General features: G+C 48.0%; 1 protein-coding gene across 6 annotated transcripts; it reads right to left on the bottom strand.

The window, feature by feature from the left end:
- Positions 1-497: 497 nt before the first annotated feature.
- ZNF275 (zinc finger protein 275) lies at positions 498-16263 on the bottom strand. 6 transcript variants are annotated; one of them, XM_027053354.2, is made up of 6 exons: positions 7075-7154; positions 6914-6993; positions 6502-6610; positions 5968-6038; positions 5658-5749; positions 498-5345 (listed from the first exon to the last, which is right to left on the bottom strand). In XM_027053354.2, exon 6 carries the CDS (start codon positions 5285-5287, stop codon positions 4160-4162), a length of 1128 nt encoding a protein of 375 aa, XP_026909155.1. In that variant the 5' UTR covers positions 5288-5345; positions 5658-5749; positions 5968-6038; positions 6502-6610; positions 6914-6993; positions 7075-7154; the 3' UTR covers positions 498-4159. The 6 variants fall into 6 exon arrangements, with proteins under 6 accessions (XP_026909155.1, XP_026909152.1, XP_026909154.1 ...); XM_027053351.2 differs by having other exon boundaries at positions 5658-5746; XM_027053353.2 differs by lacking the exons at positions 6914-6993; positions 7075-7154 and adding an exon at positions 16151-16263 and having other exon boundaries at positions 5658-5746.
- Positions 16264-19707: the final 3444 nt, after the last annotated feature.

Here is a 19707-nt window from a genome sequence, read left to right as displayed (position 1 = left end):
ACTGGTGAGGGCAGTTGCCAGAAATCCAAGAACATGATGGGGCGTGGACTGCCTCAGGGAGATAGCTCTGGAGTGCTTAGCAGGATCTTCAAGCTGGTGTCACCTATCGGGTCAACTCCCCTAAATGCTGTGTGGCTCCCTCTTCTTTCCAATACCAACGAGAAGATTCTCTCTCATTTTTCTTGTTTGCACTTCACAGAGAACCCGAAAGGCCCAGCCTGTCGTTGCCAGCCAGCTCTGATGACCAGGTGCTGCCCTTGAGTCAAGTGTTCAGTTCTGGTTTGATTAGTGTGGCCTGGAAGGGGAGTGAGGGTCACAGGGCACACAACAGGGCTGAAGCCCAGAGCACGTGGAATGCCAACACTGTGAGACAAAGGTACCCTCTGTGATTGGGTGGGGCTCATTCTGGAAATGCAGAAGTGGGTAAGACACAACTAATCAACACAGTTAATCTTAATAAGCAGCAAAAATGGTAAACAGGAACTTTCATTTAAAAATTTCAGCAAGTATTCAAAACTTTAATAAAAGCAATGGAAGGTTTCTTTCAGAATATAAGAAAAGGATATATTTCTAATGCGAGTCGGCATTCTATGTAACCCAACTGCTCTTCATTTCCCTTGCAAAAGAAATACGGGTGATTAGAAAGAAAAAATGAAATGAGGTAGATACACAAATGCATAGACGAGCCCACACAATAGGAAGCTTGATCACATTTTGCATCTGATGTAGCAGTATACCTACAGAAGCCAAGGAAATCCACCCCCAAGTTACCAGAGGCAAAAACTGAACTTGGCACAACTACAGGACACACGTTAAAGCCACAGACTGCTTGCGCTGGAGAGAGCACAGACTTCACCCGCAAACACAGTGACAGAGAAGATGCGGTCTTTAGTGTTAACTCTAGAAGAGGGTTTGGGAGAAAATTATAGAACGGGGAATGGAAAAAAGTCAAGGAGGGCAGGACAGGCGGCCAGGATGCCAAGATGCCGTGTCCTGGCTTGGGAGAGAGGGAGCAGTGATGACAACGCTAGGTTCTGAGTTAATACTGTATCTGGATCCTTCATAAAACCTGACATATGGCTAGCGAACAAGCAAGAAATGGCAGAGCGCTCCCAGTGAAAGCTGCCAGACTTGCCCCTCGTGAATGTCAAATTCTTTCCCGAATGACAGTGGTGTCAAACACGTCCTGACAGCTTGAAAAGAGAAAACTGATGCCGAAGGAAGCGGTGATGGCAGACACAGTTTCACAACTACTGCGAGAACTGAAGCCCACAGAGCAAAAGGAGTTGCTATGTAACAGGTGCTGTTGGCTTCTCTCCAGCCTGAGGGTCAGGCTGGGGACGTCACAGAGAGCCACCGTTGTGGCCCGGGGGGCCATTCCAGAGGACCTTCTGGCTAAGGTCACAGGGGTCACCATGGGACCCTGCTTCCCAGGATGGGGGTCTGAGGAGCTCTTCCAGATGTGCCTGCCAGGAAGCTCGGCCTCAGCCTTGGCGGGCCCCTCAGAAGCGTATGCTTCCTCTGTGGGCCCTCGAGAGGCCCCCCAAGCGCGGCTGCTGGGAAGTCACACCACAGCCCCAGCATGGCTGGCTTCTACCTGCGGGTTCTGCAGGCCACCGGGGGCCAGGTTTCTGGCCAGCCCTTGCTGCTGTTCCCCCTGGGGGAGACTGTCGAAGTCACAGCCTGGCCTCGGGATGACCAGCTTCTATTTCTATGCCACACAGGCCGTCAGAAGGGCATCGGTGCCCTCCAAACCCTTCTTTTGTCACCCCTCCCAGGCATGGCTGCTGCAAGTCACAGCCCAGGCCTGTGGTGGCCAGCTTCTATCACCAGGCCACACCGGGCATCGGAGGGGCGCCGTTCCTCTCCGAGCCTTTGCTCTGCTGCTCCTTGGGTGTGGCTGCGGGAGGTAACATCAGAACACGTGGGTGAATTTCCCCCTAGTTGCCCAAAGCAAAAGCCACCAAACTGACCTCTTTCTAGTTCCAGAGTCACTCGCTAGGAGGAGGATGCAATCCACATGACAGCATCGGTCAAGTGAGTCTTCTTGTGTTCGAGGAGATGTGTCTCTGGTGGGTCTGCTGCTCAGGCACTGAATCCGTGCTGGGCATGGCCAAAGCTCCCAGGAGCTTGGAGGACAGCCAGCTGTGGCCAAGACCACGTTTGGACCGCCCCATTGATCTAGTTGAGGCCCAGCCCTGCTGCTGCCAGGTAGGGCTATACTGAGGAACAGTCAGAATGTTCTGGCCATCCGAGATGGAAGTTTCTCTCGCGTGTCTGAGTGGCCAGGTTGGATAGTCAAGTACTGCCCACAGACATGCAGAGTCCGCATCGTGGATGAGGAGAGAGCCTGCTTCTAGGGCCCGTTCCCATCCAGCCTGCCCACCTGGTGCATCCACCTTCTGGTGGGGCAGGGCTTTCAACTTTTCACTTGTAATTAAAATTCTAGAAAAAAACATCATCATATCTAACTACTGAAGCAATGAAAGTTACGGCTTCACGGACAACAGTGAATGCCCAGGTATGTAAAAATTAAGAGCTCGCACAACAAAAATGTAATAAAACTGCTCCAAAGAGCAAAGCAATAAAACTGGAAAAGAGACCATCACAATCGATGTAGAAAGGACTGCTGTATAAAGTCATTATGTCCAAAGGTAACTTGATAACTGGTCAAAGGAGATGAACGTACGGTTTGCATGCAAGGAAACAGGAACAGTATTTAAGTCATTGCACAAGAGAAAGAAGATGAGACTAGGAGTCAGGAGGCCTGGGTCCATCCCCAGTTCTGGTACTAATGAGTCACAGGATGACGGCAATAATTATGGTGATGACAGGAGATGACCTTCACTGAGTGTGTGCCTTCGGGCCAGGCGTGGCATCACAGTTCCCATGCTAACCTTAGGGGTAGTCCTGGGATCGCCCCTGTTTTACAGAGCTCGAAACAGAGGGCTGGCTCTGTATGAGAGGCTACCATTCCCGAACAAGAGGCATCACCTTATACTTGAGTCCTGGAGACGTCCCTGTTACGGGGGTGCCCTCAGCTATTTAATTCTGAAGAAAACAGTGCTGCTTGAGGACAAGACCTATTAGCCTGGAACAGACCCCAACCGATGCTAGTTTTGGACACACATGGAAGTCACTGGAATGAACTGGTTCAAGAAAAATGGATGCAAAAGAAACGTAACCCAGATTCAGTACTTATTCCTAAGAGCATGACCTCACAATGACAAGTTATAGATGCTTCAAAAAAGTCTTTTAAAGGTCATTTGAAAAGGCAAACACGTCAAGTGGTTATGTTGTAGGGCTACAGGACAAATTGAAGAAACCAACAATCGTCCTAATGTTATGTGACCAGGTACTTATGGCTTGGGAGGAAACTTCTAGCGAGAGCTTTGTGCAGGGATTGTCACAGTGCTACATGGCACACAGCTTGGATGAGTTGAAGCCATTGGATGTGCTTTGAAACTGTTGGATGACTCAAGAGGGGGCTGCGAGGTTGGGGAAGATGGTGAGGTTAGAGTTGCGTGTGAGGCTTTAGGATAAAATGATCTTGTGGAACGGAGTGAGGGAAAACAGGCGGCTTTTCTAAATTAATATATTATTCTATGTAGTATGTGATTTACAATATGCATGTATAACTGAATTAATAAATTAAATATTATAAGACATTTGAGTATTCTATTTACATCCCTAAAAATTTATAAATTCAAGTAGGCCAAACGACTCTGGGGCTTTGTTCTCTCCAGGAGAGCTGGGGTCCCGTCACACGGAGGCCGTCATTGAGTCGCTCCTGAGGGAGCGGCCTGGAGAAGAGGTCCTGCGAGCCCCTTCACCCCCGCAGGCAGGTGTCTCTTCTCTCCTTCTCCTGCTTCAAGGCTGTGGATGTCAAATACCTTGAGGGTACTTCCTGCCAGTTAAACGAGTCAAAATAAATTAGAATGTCGTAGAAGCAACTCTCAACAGGCAAAATGGGAAACGTGTGCACTTATAAATTGCTGGTGACGGTATAAATTGGGTTCAACCTTCCGGACGAGAACAGACATAAGTGCTACAAAACTGGTCATCTCCTTTGACTCTGCCCTCCCCTCTAGGGACTCGCCCCCCGCGGGAAGGCGCCGCCGGCCTTGGGGCCGTGGGGCCGTGGGCCTCGGGGCCTCGTCTAGTCATGGTGGGTTGGCTGATGCTTCTGCAGTGCCGCCCGCCTCTTGAACACGCGGCCACACTCGCTGCACTCGCAGCGTCTTGCTCCGCTGTGGGTCCTCCGGTGGCGACTCAGGCCGGAGCTCCGCCGGAAGGCCTTCCCGCATTTGTCACACTCGTAGGGTTTCAGTCCGCTGTGGATCCGCCGGTGCTTGATCAGGTCGGAGGGCCCCCGGAAGGCCTTGCCGCAGTCGCCACAGCCATAGGGCCGCTCCCCGGTGTGGATGCGCTGGTGCTCCAGGAGGCTGGAGCTCTGCCGGAAGGCCTTGCCGCACTGGCCACACTCGTAGGGCTTCTCGCCCGTGTGGATCCGGCGGTGCTTGGTGAGCTCCGAGCTCCTCCGGAAGAGCTTGCCGCAGTGGGGACACCCGTAGGGCTTGGCCCCGCTGTGGATGCGCTGGTGTTCGGCCAGGCCGTTGACACCCCGAAAGGACTTGCCGCAGTCGTCACAGTCGAAGGGCAGGTGGCCGGTGTGCACGCGCTGGTGCTTGAGGAGCTCCTGGCGATCCAGGAACTCCCTGCCGCATGCCTTGCAGGCGAACGGCTTTTCGGAAGTGTGGAGCTTCTGATGGCGAAAGAGGTGGGTGCTCACCTTGAAGGACCGCCCACACTCCTCGCAGTCAAACGGCTTCTCTCTGCTGTGGACGCGCAGGTGCTGACTGAGGCCCGCGTTCTTCTTGAATCTCTTCCCACATTCCTCACACTCGAAGGGCTTCGCCTCCCTCTCCATTTGCTCCCTTTCCTCCATAGCATCTTCCGGCGCTCGGCTGGGACCCGGCTGGGGCTCTGCAGCCACGTGGCTCTTCCGGTGCTCGTTGAACTCAGAGACGCCCCTGAAGACCCTCCCGCAATCGCCACACTCCCAGCCCTTCTCCTCGCTGTGAATTCTCTGGTGCTGCACAAGGAGGACCTTGAGCCGAAAAGCATCCCCACACTCCTTACATGCAAAGTGATGTTCTATGGGCAGGTTCTGGGGGCTCCCCCCACTCCCCTCCAAGTCTCTGTTCTGTTTGACCTCAGGGCTGGGTGCACCGGCCACCGGGGAGCTGGTGGATGCCATCTCCTGGGGCTGAGCGTCTTCACCCATTCTCTGCTGTTGTGTCACCAAGATGCTTTTGGAGACGGGCACCGCAAGACACTGTACTCTGCAGAGGAGGAGGGAAGGAGGTTACTTTCCTTGGTCAACAATCACCTTCCTCCTGAGACAGCTGCTGAGCACAGGGCCCAGAGACCACGCAGCAAGGTGGCCAGTGCCCATCCAACCAGAAGCAAGGACTACAGAGGAAAGGGGCAGAAAGGTGTCACTGCTGGATGCCCCCTACCAAAGGGGTGCTGAGGAGGTCTCCCCTCCTGTGACTGAGAAGCAGCCACACCCCCTCCCCAAAGGCTCGGCGGGGGCCTCCTCCACAGTTTCTTCGCGCTTTCCAGGGTTCTTTTGCACTCGGCGGAATGCTTACCTCAGTCTGTGTTCAGGGATGGCTCAGATGCCAGCACCACGTGGCCTTGTACCAGGTGAGGAGCCAGGCGGCAATCAAAACAGGAACTCCTGCTGGCGGAAAAGGAAAAGGGTTTTGGTGGCAGCCAAAGATGCCATCAGAACACAGCCGGGTGGGGGGGGGAGCGGGGCACATGGCCTTCAAAGTCAAAACTCTTTTAATCCACCAAGCATACGTAGCTTGGCTGTGCCCTCAGGCAACTCATTCATCCCTGCCCTTTCCCAAGGGCTGGTTCCCGCCAGAGACTGGATGAGGCAGAGTCTGGGCCCACCTGGGTAGAGTGCCAGGGACTTGTTGTGAAGAGCTGGTCCTCCCTTTCTGCCTGTTCACACTCCTCAGTGCCTGCAAACGGAAAGTCCTACTGTTCCACGACTCCCAAACTGACTCAGCAGTCTCGCCCCTCCCACCATGTGCAGCCCTCAACAGGGCATAGGGCCTTGCCGTGCCAATCTCTCTCAACAACAAACTGTAATAAAATGGCCATTCAGTTTTTGTGCAATTTAGGATTAAAAAAAAAAGTTTTCCAAATGATAGTGGCCACCTTGTTCTAATTTCTTTCCCAGTAAAAACCTGAGGAGGCTTCTTTCCATGCCCTTAGGAGTTGGGAGGGGGCCCTGCCAATTTGAAATGGTGAGGGTTGGCAGACCCTTTGCGTTTTCTTACAGCTGATCCCTAGGGTAGGGGGGCATAAGCCCCCAGAAGGCAAGGTTGTGCGGGGGTAATCCAGGTGCTCCTCAACCCTCACTCGGCTGCACAGGACCACGAAGCTGTGGGGAAGCTGGTGGAGGGCCGGGGGCATCCTTACCCACGGAGTTCACATTCCTGTAGTATGCCAGTGTCCTCTGCTCAGCGTCCAGTCTCAGGCACTCCTTTTTTGTGAGGTACTGGGCCACGTCATCAAATGTCACTGAATCCTGTAAGAATTCCCAGGGATAAGCAGTCCTTCTGTGCATTCTAGAATGAGGCAGGGGCAGCTCTAGTAACAGCAGGGATAAGAGGTGAGGGTCCGGAGTAGATGTGCATCACTAGCGTGGAGATCTAAGCACAAGCGTCAAGAAATCCTGGAAAGAGAATCTAACCAAGCACCAGAAGACCTGGGCCATGGCCTTCGCTTTGGCCTCCCACTGTCTTCCCAAGAGACCCCAGTTCAATCACTTTCCTGGATTGAAATGCAGCTCCCGCACCAGCATAATGGGAATTACAAGCCCAGCAGGTACCCGTTTCTTGGTAGACTCTGAGGAGGACAGTAGAGGGATGGAAGGCAGCAGCAGAGGTTCAAGTCCTGTAGTGTGTCATGCTGGGAAAAGAGGTAGAGGCTAAGGCAGACTCAGGGAGCAGTGACAGTTTCCCAAGCCAGGCAGGGGGAAGCACAGCTCACCTGGGCCTCAAGGATCTCAAGAGGGCCTGCCAGGACCTGGTTTCCTGGGGGTCCATCCTGGGAAAGGGCAAGACCCTGGGGGGGCAGGCCGAGCTAAGGAAAGTGAAAAGAGCCATGAGTGACAATAGCCCTGTCTCTGGGTCACCTAGGACAAGACTAGTGATTTCCTTTTCCCTGGTTTTAAATCTTATTCAGTCTTCTCTTGCACAGCAGCTGAGTGACAAGCCGGAGCTACAGGTATGCCTAAGAAAACAGACCCCAAACAGTGGAGAAAACAGGCTAGCAGAGAATACAGGCAGACCAAAGAGAACCCAAACAAAACGAATGAATGTTGGCCCAGGAACAGCCCAGAGAATATAGACACAGATGCAGAATGAATGGTAGCGAAACTGACTCTCAGAGACAGGCCAGCCGCAGGTTTCCTTAGCAGCCAGCCTCAAAGAGGTCAGTGCTCACACTGCCCAGGAACGAAGCTTCCCCAAAAGAATATCAGAAGAACTAACTAAGTGAGAAGTGAGAGACCTTTCCAACTTTGTAGGGGCAACAGAAAAACCAGATTGGGCCACTGGAGGCAAGAGAAGCTATGTCTTCTTGACCAGAAGCAAGGCCCTTTAGAGGCCATACCCCATTCAACTGAAACAATGAACCAGGTGACAGCGAGAGAGATGCAGACCAGACCATTTCTGTGGTTATGTCTGACAAAATGAAAAGTTGAACAAAATTGCTGGAAAAAAAGAAGCTGCAAAGAAAAGATCTTCAAATACCAAGCTGCTAAATAAAAGATCTGAACGATATGTACAATTTACCTTTTTCTCCCAGATTGCAAAATATGTGAAATATTGTAATTAAGATACCACAAACGTGTATGCATCATAGGCCTCCCATTTCAGTGAGTTCAAAGAAACAGGATTATGGTTTCTGTTCTGATATCAAGTCAATTCAATTCAATCCAGACCTGACTGAGAAGGAGGCATTTTTCCAGTAGCTCACGGAGTAGAAAACCCAGATACTCCAGAAAGACTTTTGCATAAAATTAGATATTATATTAAAAGGGATAGACAGAGACTTCCACTTCTGGTCATGATAGAGTAACAAGGAACAAATGATGTCCTGCCATAAACAAGTAGACAACTGGACAAAATAGCTGTGAAACAAGTTTTCAGACATCGGAGCAGGAAGTGCTGGATCATGATCCCAACAGAAGAAACACAATGGAGATGAGCCTTATCATTGCCCCGGCTCTGCCTAGAGGCAACTGCCAGACTGAGAGTGTAGGGAAGGGGGGGACTCAAACAGAGCTTGGTGGCTCCATCAAGACACAGACTAGCATTTGGGGCAGCTGATGCAGCTAGAGGCTGCAGAACACAGTTCCAGAAAGGAGGGAGCTATGCAGGAAAAATGAGCTCCAAAAAATCAGCAGAAGGCTCCCCTTGAACTTTTCCTAACATGCGTGCATAATAAAACTCCCAAAGACTAGGAAAAGAATGACCAGGAAGCTTTAAGCTGAACAATTTCCAGGACATACAAAGGTAGGGAGATGTTCAGTATCCAACCAGCCAGGGTAGAGAGTCCTCCGTGATCACCGAGGGCATTCAGTACAGAATCAGAGGGCCTTGTAGTACGACTGACTGACCCCTGGAGTCACAGCTACCCTGAACCTGCTCTAGAAAAGCTTAGAAATAAGCTTCAACGTGATGAAGCTGTTCCATAAATAACTACCTCCCAAAAAGGAAGTCCAACACTTCTCAAAGTGAAACAACAAAATCTAGACACTCAACAATATAATCTCTATGATGTCCAACATCCAAGAAAAAAATTACTGAAATGCCAAGAAGCAGGAAAATGTGACCCATGGCAAGGAAAATCATGTCAATAGGAAACACTCAAAAATGAAACTTACAGACAAGGATAACAGCTAGTTTAACTATGGATAAGTATTGAAAGAAAAACAGAAACATAATGAAAAAAATGGGCAATATAAACAAGATCCAAATGGGACTTCTGGAGGTGAAAACTATGATAGTTAAAATAAAAATTTCACTGGATGTGATTAACAGCAGATTAGACAATGAATCCCCTCCCCTCCAATATTAGAAAACTTGAGGACATAGCAATACGAACTATCCCAAGTGAAGATCAGAAAGAAAAAAAAGATATTTAAAAAACAGTCTCAGTGACCTGGGATAACAGAAAAGCACCTAACACATATGTGATTGGAATCTGAGATGAGGAAAAGAGGGAAAAGGATAAAAATATAGTTGAAAAAATGATGGCTGGAATTTTTCCCTCAAATTTGATGAGAACCAATCCCTATGCAGACCAGACACACAAACAACAAAACCAAAAAAACCACACACATACACCAAAACACACCATAATGAAATTGCTGAAAACTAGTGTGATAAAGAGAAAATCTTAGAGCAGCTGTGGGGGGTGGGGGGTGGGGACGACCTGTTCTTTACAGAGGCACAAAGAGTAACTTCTTATCAGAAAATTTGCAAGCCATCAAACAACTGAATGACATTTTTAAAGTGCTAAAGGAAAAAAAAAAACCCTGCCAACCTAGAATCCTATATTCATGGAAAATACCCTTTAAAAATGAAGGCAAATAAAATCTTTTGAGACAAAACGCTGAGAGAATTGGTCACCAGCAGACCTGTACTATGAGACATATTTTTAAAAAATGTTTTTATTTAATTTTGAGAGAGAGAGAGAGAGAGAGCACGTGAGCAGGGGAAGGGCAGAGAAGTGGGGGTGCAGGGTGAGGGGTGAGGGGTGTGGGATGTGGGGAGGGGACAGAGGATCTGAAGCAGGCTCTGCGCTGACAGCAGAGACCCCAATGTGGGGCTTGAACTCACAAACCATGAGATCTTGACCTGAGCTGAAGTCAGGTGCTTAAACCGACTGAGCCACCCAGGCGCCCCTGTACTATGAGACATATTAAAGAAAGTTGTTCAGGTGAAGGAAAATGATACCAGATGGAAACCTGGATCTACTCAAAGGAATGAAGAAGAACAGGAATGTAAATATGTGAGGAAGTAGAAAACACTTCTACCTCATTTATTTTTATTTATATATATTTATTTACTTTTTAAAAGTTTATTTATTTTGAGAAAGAAAGCAAGCAGGGCAGGGGCAGAGGGAGAGGGGAGAGACAGAATTCCCAGCAGGCTCTGCACTGTTGGTGCAGAACCCAGTGCAGGGCTTGAACTCATGAACTGTGAGATCATGACCTGACCAAAACCAAGAGTTGGACGCTTAACTGACTGGGTCACCCAGGGACCCCCCACTAAAGATTTATTTTTAAATCTTTAAAAAAAAATAACTGATCATTTAAAACAATAATAATATTAAGGTAGTGTGGGGTTTTATAACATATGTGTAAGTAAAACATATGATTGTGTGTATTAGGAAGCCCTCCAAGACTCTCATGCATGCTAATAAGCCAGTAGTGAAGATAAAATACAATTCTAAAAAAAAAAAAATCCAAAAGAAGAAAGGTAAAGAAACAAAGGAAAAAGAACAGATGGGATAAAAAGAAACAAACAACAGGATGGCAAACTTAAATCCAAGCACATGGATAATTAAGTTAAATGTAAATGGACTAAACACTCCAATTGAAAGGCAGAGGTTGTTAGACTGCATTAAAAAAACAATACTCAACTTTATGATGTCTATAAGAAACTTTACATATAAAGGCCTTAAATGTAAAGACATAGATAGGTGACAAATAAAACGATGGAAAACAATATACTATGGGTCTAAATAATCCCAAGGACCAAAATAAGAAGAGAGGGTGAATGGTGAATGTGGTGCAGTGTTCAGGAGACCTTACTGAAGAGTCCTAGAACTCAGAGCAGGAAGAAAACTGGAGATCTTGAACATAAAATCAACAAGTGGTAGAAAACAAGAAAAAAAATGCAAAAAAAAATCAACAGGTGGCCAATATGGATGACATGCAGATTACAAAAATGCAAATCCTTCATAGAAGGTGTAGACCGACAGTAACTGTTTATTAAAAACTCCAAAGAGCGTAGGGGAAGGGGAGTGACTTGCTAAGTATATATTTGCATTTTAGGAGAAAAAAAAGGAATAAACAGAGTGACTTGTAGCTGAAATGAGCACACCTATACTGTAACATGTGCCACACTGGAGAAGAGTCTGGGTTTAGAATGGTCTTCTGCTTTCTGTTTCTGCAACATGTGAATTTTTAGTGACCAAGCTGTATTTCTTTGGTAATCAGAAAAGAATAACAATTTTAAAAGATTTGGATAGACTTTAGATAAGAAAGATGCTCAGCATGCAAGAGGGCAGGGCTAAGGCCAGAGAGACAATGGGGAATGGCCCTGGGAGCTGAGCAACATCCTGAGATACTGACATGGTCAAGGTAGATACAGGGGAAAGGGCTGCTAGGAATGTGTGGGCAGTTCCAGAAAGCTTAGAGATAGGACCATGGGATTGGGACTTCCTGGGCTCATCTCCCCAGGTTCTCAGTGCCATGCACGGGTGAGAGCAGAAGGCCTCCTTTGGTCTAAATGTCCACAGAAGCCCCATTCCCATCTTTAACCCACTGCCCAGCACGGGTGGCTCCTTGGTGTGTGAGTGAAGCCCTAGGCACCCAGCAGCCAAGCCCTCCATGTCCCACTGTCACCTGGGTAGGGCCCCCTCTGGGCAGTTGGATTCTTCCTGGTATATATTTGATGTCTTGTTTGACTTTGACTTCCAATACAAAACAAACTGGTCAGAGATTACTTATATAATTCATTGAAAAAGTTTACTTCCATTGACATTGAGCTTTTGCTCACAAGTGGAATGGACAGAATAGCTCACATTTACCTTCTGAGAAAGATGGCCTGTTATAAACTTGTCTCACTGTCCTCAAGCCAAAGACCTAAGGCCTTAACTCCTTAAAAAGACCCTGGCCCAGGCCACCAGGCCCATATCCTTCATCCCACATCTTAGTCATTCCTTCCAGACACTCTGGCATTCATTCTGTCCTAAATATGCCAAGGTGATGCCCCTCAGGGCTCTGAACATGCCACAGGAGGTTCCTTCTAAGAATTTAGGCCTCATTCAAGTGTCAACCTCCTCAAAGTGTCTTCACTCTCCAGTCCTATCACGATGTACTCATAACACTTTTCACTACCTAAAAATCCTCTGAAATTGTTTTTACCTGACTCCCCAGGAGAAATGTCACCTCCCACAGGAGAGAGACCTGCTCTTTCTTGGTCACCCCTGGAATCCCCAGCATCTCTAGGAGCCCCTGGCACTGAGTGGACACGGGATAAACTGTGGGGGGAGGGGCATGTTAAATGGTGCAAACCTTCAGTTACAGAGCACCTACTATGTGTTTGCTACTGTGCTTCTCCTTCCCTTCACATAATTTCATTATTGCAACCTATAGTTATTACCACCTCCATTTTACACAGAAGAGAGTCATAGATCCAAGAGCTTAAGTAACTTGCCTAAGGTCCAGCTCCTAAGATTTAAGACTTTTTGAGCCACACCAGAGAAAAGAAATAGGCAGCCTTCTAACACCAGGCTGTATCCAGAGAACAGGCAGTTACTGAATGTAACGAAGGACCTGTAGCAGACGGACAGATGGAGAGAGAGAATCCCAAGCAGTCTCCACGCAGTCAGCATTGAGCCTGACATGGGGCAAATCTCTGCCTCTTAATATAAGTAATATTATCTTTCTTCTTTAAGTGTGATCTGAAGTGTGGTCTAATGACTATATGCTCCCTGAGAGTGAAGGCCCTATCAAAGGTTGACTGCAGATTCCACCCTAGACACTGCATGCAGCTGCTTGATGAGCACAGGGAAATCCTCTCAATGCTAATCCAGTGCCTGGCAATCTGAATAATGTATTCTACAACATGAGAGCTCATGTGAGTGCAGAAATAGCCCTGATATGTACTTTAGATGGCAATGTAAATTTTAGTCAACTTACTTATGTAGAATTTTCTGTATAGAACCAGCAACATTCAGAGAACCAGAATAATCATTCCTCTCTGATATGAAAGAACAGAAATTAAGAGTTGAATTCAATGGAGACAAAAAATAACCCATGTCAAAAAAAAAAAAAAAAAGGTAGTGAATAATTAGGTGTCTTCTGGTTGCATTTGAGCTCAGAAACCCTCCTCAGGATGTCTGGCTACTAGTAAGGGTCGCTTCTGAGCCTAAAAGATCAGTGTTTGACCAAGTCCGTGGCACAAACAGCCATGCAACCTCCCTAGCAGGTACTGTTTTTCCCTGCGCAGTGGAGCAGGGGTGAGGTAGCAAGGCCACCCAAACTAGATCTATCTGGCAGCTTCTAGAAACTTCTAAGGGGTTCCAGAAATACCTGGACTCCCCGGAACATCTAAATAAGGACCTGTAGCAGAATGTCCTCAGGCCCTGGAAGACAATAGGTAGCTCATGGTGTTCAGTTCAGTTCTGGGCCAGAGCAAAAATGCCCTGGAGGGTATCTTTATAGGTCAGACAAGAGACCTCGCTCTTCAGCATCTAATTCAGATGGGTGCCTGCAGCTTTCTGTCCCATTCAAATGATTACCTAGATTCCCAATTCTCCTTATTAGAGATCTGTTTTCCTTTGAGTCTTGTTGCTTAGACTGAGAATTGTCTGTGGGCAAAGACGGTTTAGTGACACTGACATACATGAAAATACAAGCACTTCTAGAATGCAAAGAATATTTCACACCATCTTGCATCCTCACCGTGGGCATCCTCACCCTAACAGCATGACCAGCTTTAAGGCCAGCAGACGTGGTCTGTAAACACCCAGACTTACCCAAAAGAGACATACAAGGATGGCTCATTGTGTCTTGGGACAATTCTGAGCGATGAGTCAGGCAGGAAAGGTTCCACCTGTTAGACTGAAATAATTTGGGGGGACAGAAGCAGACTTGGATGCACCTTCCGAGAACGTGTCTGTTTGGGTCATGAGTACTTAACCAAAGGACAGACCGAGACAACACACACTGCCGAGATCCTGATCCACCCCGGCCAGGCAAGGCCAGGACGCTGACCCGAGCCTCTGGGTTGGAGCTGAGCCTGGCCTTCACATGCTCTCAACTTGTCTCGTCAGGATGTGGCCATGAAGGCCTTGTTTGGGCCCAGCCTGTACCGTGCAAGCGTGCTGTTGCTAGAAGTGGCAGAATCCTAAAGGGCCAAGAGAGGGTGTTTCACCAGGAAAGTCTGTTTCTCTTGGGATGTTTGTGTCTGTGTGTGTCTTTTTCCGTGTGCGTGGGTGGGAGGCATCTGTCTCCATCTTCTCCAGTTTTCCTCTCTCACTTTGCCTGGGCACCTGTCCCTCTCTGTTTAGGTTTCTGTTTTCTTTTCCTTCTATAAAAAGCCAGAAGGTAGACCAGAAGGGGATTTTGTAGTGTTTGTTGTACTTAACTGAGGAAAGGTTTATGTTGCCCTTTCCCCAAGAAGACGCATGGCATCTTACTAAAAATCAAAATAAATTGTGAAGTTTAGATTCATTTAGGTTATGAATCTAAATCCCTGGATATGAGAGATTCTACATGGGTATGGGGGCTGCTCATTTGGGGAGCCCAGGCAGGTTAGGAGCAGGGCTAGATCAGTGTGTTAGAACCCTGGCTTGGGGTTTGCTAAGAACTCAAAGGGCAGAGTAGCAGGTGTGGGTGGGGCCGAGGAATCTGCATTTTCAACCAGCACTCTTGGGACTGGAATGTGGAGCTGCGCTTTGTTAGTGCTGGGCCTGTCTAGAATCTGGAGTCTTCCTCACCTCCAGCACTCAGAAGACAGGACTCTGGCCTGTGAGCCTCCAGTATGGGATCCCACTGTCTTTGCTGATTGTCAGACTTCTCGGAAGAGAATTCACACTTTCTAGTGATTTTCCAAGGGGTCTCTCACCCAAAGAAGGCTGAAAATCACTGCTCATCAGGATTCTAAACATAGATCCAGGGACATTTTTGGGGAATGGACTGTGCAAGGCACGGTGCAAGCTGCTTCTACTTAAAGGCTCAATGGGGGAGGGAGGATGGGGAATGGGGTGAGGCAGCATTAGTACCCAGAGGGGGTGCTGTTCTGGCAATCTCATCTGAAATCCTTTGGTAAAGGAAAAATGTTGGGCCTGAGGTTTAAGAGAAAATATTTCACTGACCAAAGAGACCAGAGGGGGCTGGCAGCCAGGCTAGGCCAACGCTGGCTGGAGGGCGTCAGTTGGAACAGGGTGGGACCTCCGGGAAGAGGGCCAGGATTTTGGGGGGGGGGCGGTGGTGTTTGAATGGGACCATGGGCTTTGGGCTGCAGGCAAGCGTGTGTTTGTGGGGGTAGGATGGAAAAAGACATGTAATTAATCACCCAAATATAGACTAGAGGAGGCAGCAAAGGAGTTTAAGGGGGGGGGGCACAGGAGCAGGAGATATGGCCCCCCCAGAAGGGTGACAGAAAAAGCCCTGTTCAGACCCAGAGCCTGGAGCTCATCTTCACACAGCAAGGGCTGCCCCCCCTTGCGCTCCCTCACAGTTCTTGGACTCTGGGCTAGTCCCCCATCCCTCCCCGCCACCCTGAGGCTCAACCCCCACCCAAAAGAAAAGGAGGAACTCCATCAGCAGGAACCGTCCTCAGCTCATCCATCCAGCGCCCCTGACTGCGTCTCAGCCCCTCCCCCAGACCGGGTAAAAGCCCTTTAACCTTCCCAACGCCCCCTCCCCCTTAGCCTCCATTGCGCTGGCGCAGGGGTCCCCTCCTTCCCATAACGACCAGTTCCCACTTCCTCGTGTCCCCTCAAAAGCAGCGTAGGCCTCGGCACATCTGTGATTCCCGCTCCGAGCGCCGGCCCCCGCGAGAAGGCCTTCGGGCCTCCTCGTACCCGCCATATGAGACTCGTCCTTCACTCTGGATGGCCTCAGGGCGGAGCGGGCCCCGAGGCGCCCCCAAAAAACGCTTTGCCGCCCCCCACCGCACACTCTGCGGAACACTCACCCTAGCTTCGCGCACTCTCCCAGGCCGCCCCCCTGCGAATCCTCCCGTGGCCCAAACGATCAGCCCAATCCTGCACACCCTCCCGCGCCCTGCGCACATCCTCCCGTGGCCCTCACGCTCACCCCGGCCCCGTGGCGGCCGACGCGCGGACCTCGGCGGAGCGGCGTTGGCCCGGCCCAGGCAGGCCCGGCGTGGCAGGAAACGCCACGGAGCCGCCCGCGCCCGGCTGAGCCCAGCAGCCCCGCGGCGCGTTTCCGGAGCCGCGGGCGCAGCAGGGGGTAGTGGGGGAGCAAGGCCCGCCCCGGCCCCGGCCCCGCCCGGTCAGCCAGCCCCAATTGGCCCGGAGAGGGGGCGGGGCGGGGCGGGGGCGGGGCTGAGACCCAGGGGGAGGGGCGGGCGCGACTGCGGGGGATCTGCGCGTGCGGGCCTGATTCCTAAGTGGAGGAGGGAGGAGTGGAATGAATGTGGTAATGAGTGAGTGAATGAATGAATGCATGAATGAATGAATGAATGAGTGATCGAACGAAGCAACCAGCCCATGAAAGAAGGAACGAAGCAATGGAAAGAACCCTGCCCCCTCGGACGCCTTCTGGATGCTAGTGACGGTGGGGGGACGGGAACCGAAAGCGAAGCAGAGCAAAGCCAGATCTCACGTGAGGGGTCAAAGCTCCTTACTGAGTCACCAATGCCGTTGTGAGCCCTTACTGTGCCAGGCAGTAAGAATACAGCTGTGAGCAAAACCAGGCCGGATCCCTGCCCTCAGGGGGTGCGTATTTGGCGCCAAAAGCTCGTGTGTGTGTGTGTGTGTGTGTGTGTGTGTGTGTGTGTGTGTGTGTGTAGGCGCGCACCCATGTGGGAATAGGGGTAGAGGGGAAAGGCATTTGAGTTAATTTCAAAATAGGTCATACTATGAAGAAAAACCAACAGGATTCTTCGATGGGGGTGGGGGGGGGGAGGAGCGCTGCAAGTAGTGACATCCAGTTCCAGAAGAATTCGCTGCCAGTCATTAGAAATCTAGGAAGCTGCTGCTGCCCTGCAGTGTGCTAAGCCCGTTAGTGCTTCCTTGAAGACTCTTGTTTCCTAAGGAAGACTATAATTAACAAGGATCAACATAAAATGAATAAGAGTGATAAGAACTGTGAAGAGCATCATTTAAGGTGACGTTTGGGAGTGATGGGTGGAGGAATTGGGTGAGGCTACCATTGATATGAGGCTTCAATGACAAGGACTCAACCATGGGAAGAGAGGAAGGACATCTTCAGGCAAAAGGGACAGCAACTGCAAAGACCATGTGTCAAGAACAAATTGGGTATATCCTAGGATCAAAAGGAAAATGCTGAAGTGTAGTAAGCCAAGGGAAAGAAAGAGCCACACAGGTGGGGTGAAGCTGGGCACTTGAAATTGAGTCTGAAGGACACGATTTAACATTTTTCTTTATTCCTTATTAATAAGCATTTAATGCTTTATTAGTGATAATGATAACCAACTTCTTTTTAAGGTTTATTTTTTTTACTTTAAGAAGGAGACAGAGAGAGAAGGGGAGGGGCAGAGAGAGAAAGGGAGAGAGAGAATCTCAAGCAGGCTCTGTGCCGTCAGAGCCCTCACACGGGGCTTGAACTTACCTGACAGGTGCCGAAATCGAGTCAGATGCTTAACCGAGTGAGCCACACTGGCACCCCAGTGATAACCGACTTCTTAAATATTCTTGTAACCATTTTAGATGTTAACAACTTTTTTCTTATTTTCCTTCAGATTTTATTATGACAGCTTTGCAACATATGGATCAATTCAAAGATCTGTACCCAGGTACCAATCACCAATATTCTACAATTAGCCTTATGCTCTACTTGTTTGATTGTAGGTCATCCTTAATTTACGGATACATTTCAGAGCACGCTGCACACATCAGTATGCTTCACCTCTAAACACCTCAGCATGCATAGCATTAACTAGAGATGGATACCTGTTTACTGTTTTGGGGGAGGTAAAATTTACTACAGAAAAACACACAAATCGTAAGTGCCCCATGTAGTGAGTTTTGACAAATGCATACTCCAAGCTCCTGTCAAGATACAGAAGATGCAACATCCTAGAAATTTCCCTTGTGCCCGTTTCCAGTCAGTCACCACCACAATCCCACACAAAGGCAACCACAGTGTTAAGTTTTCTCCAGCATAGGTAACTTTTGCTATTTGAGGACTTCATATGGATGGAATCATACAGTATGTACTATTTTGTGCCTGGATTCTTTCATTCAGTATGATGTTGAGATTTTTCTATGTTGTTGAATGTGTTATTGCTTCTTTCCCTTTATTACTGAGTAGTATTCCATTGTCTGGATATATCCAAGTTGGTTTATTCATTCACCAGTTTATGATCTGGGCGGTTTCCATTTTGGACTATGATAAATAAGGCTGCTCTGAACATTCGTCTACAAGTTTGTGTGGACATTTGCTTTCATTTTACTTGGATAAGTACCTAGAAAGGGAATTGCCACATCATAGGATAGTTGTTTTATAAGAAACTGCCAGAATATTCTGTAAAGTGGTTGTACAATTTATGTTCCTACCAGAAATGTACAAGAGTTCCTTTTCTTTCCAATCTTCCTTAACGTTTAGGGATGTCAACCTTTATTTTTAGCTATTTAAGTGGGTGTGAAGTGGCAACTCATTGTGATTTTAATTATCATCTCCCTGATGACTAATCATGTTGAGGATGATGTTTTTCTGTGCTTACTGGTCATTTCTATATTTTCTTTTGTAAAGTGTCTATTCAAATAGATTTCCCACTTTTATAGGGTCATTTGTCTTTTTATTATTTACTCTTGTAGGTGTTTTTTTTTTAAACAGATCTTTTGAGGTATATTTGACATAAGATAACCAGACGTCTTTAAACTGTACTATCTGATGAGGTTTGACATATATATTTCCATGAAACCATCACCACAATCAAAGCAATAAACATATCCATTACTCTCAGTTTCCTGTGTCCCTTGTAGTCCTTCTCTCCTGTCTCTTCTTGCTCCTTTGCCCCTCTTGTCTTTAAGCAACCACTGATCTACTTTCTGTCACTATAAGGTAGTTTGCATTTTCTAGGGTTTTATATAAATGGAATCATAAAATCAATGTTCTGTTGGTTGTACCATAATGGGTTTATTCATTCATTGGTTGATGGACATTTGGGTTGTTTCCAGTTTAGGGCAACTACAAATAAAGCTGCTACAAACATTTGTGTATATTCCTTTATACATACATATATTTCCTTGGATAACTACCAACAATAGTATGACTGGATAATACAGTAGAGGTATGCTTAGCTTTTTAAAAAATTACCAATTGTTTTCCAAAGTGGTTGTACCATTTTACATTCCCACTAGTACTGTAGGAGAGTTCCAGTTCCACATTCTTGTCGGTACTTGGTATGGTCAGTCTTCTGAATTTTAGCCATTCCAGTAGCTGTATAGTATAATCTCATTCTGGTTTTAATCTAGATTTTCCTGACTAATGATGTTGAGCATATTTTCATGTCCTCATTGGCCATCATACATCTTCTTTAGTGAAATGTCTGCTTAAACCTTTTGGCCCTGTTATTATTATTGGGTGGCTTTTCTTACTATTCAGTTATAACAGTTCTTTATATATTCTAGATACAAGTCTTTTGTCAGGTATATGCTTTGCAA

This window comes from Acinonyx jubatus, chromosome X, assembly GCF_027475565.1.
Source record: "Acinonyx jubatus isolate Ajub_Pintada_27869175 chromosome X, VMU_Ajub_asm_v1.0, whole genome shotgun sequence".
NCBI classification, from domain to species: domain Eukaryota; kingdom Metazoa; phylum Chordata; class Mammalia; order Carnivora; family Felidae; genus Acinonyx; species Acinonyx jubatus.
Note: the sequence above shows the minus strand (reverse complement) of the source record. Positions and strands in the feature narration are given on the sequence as shown.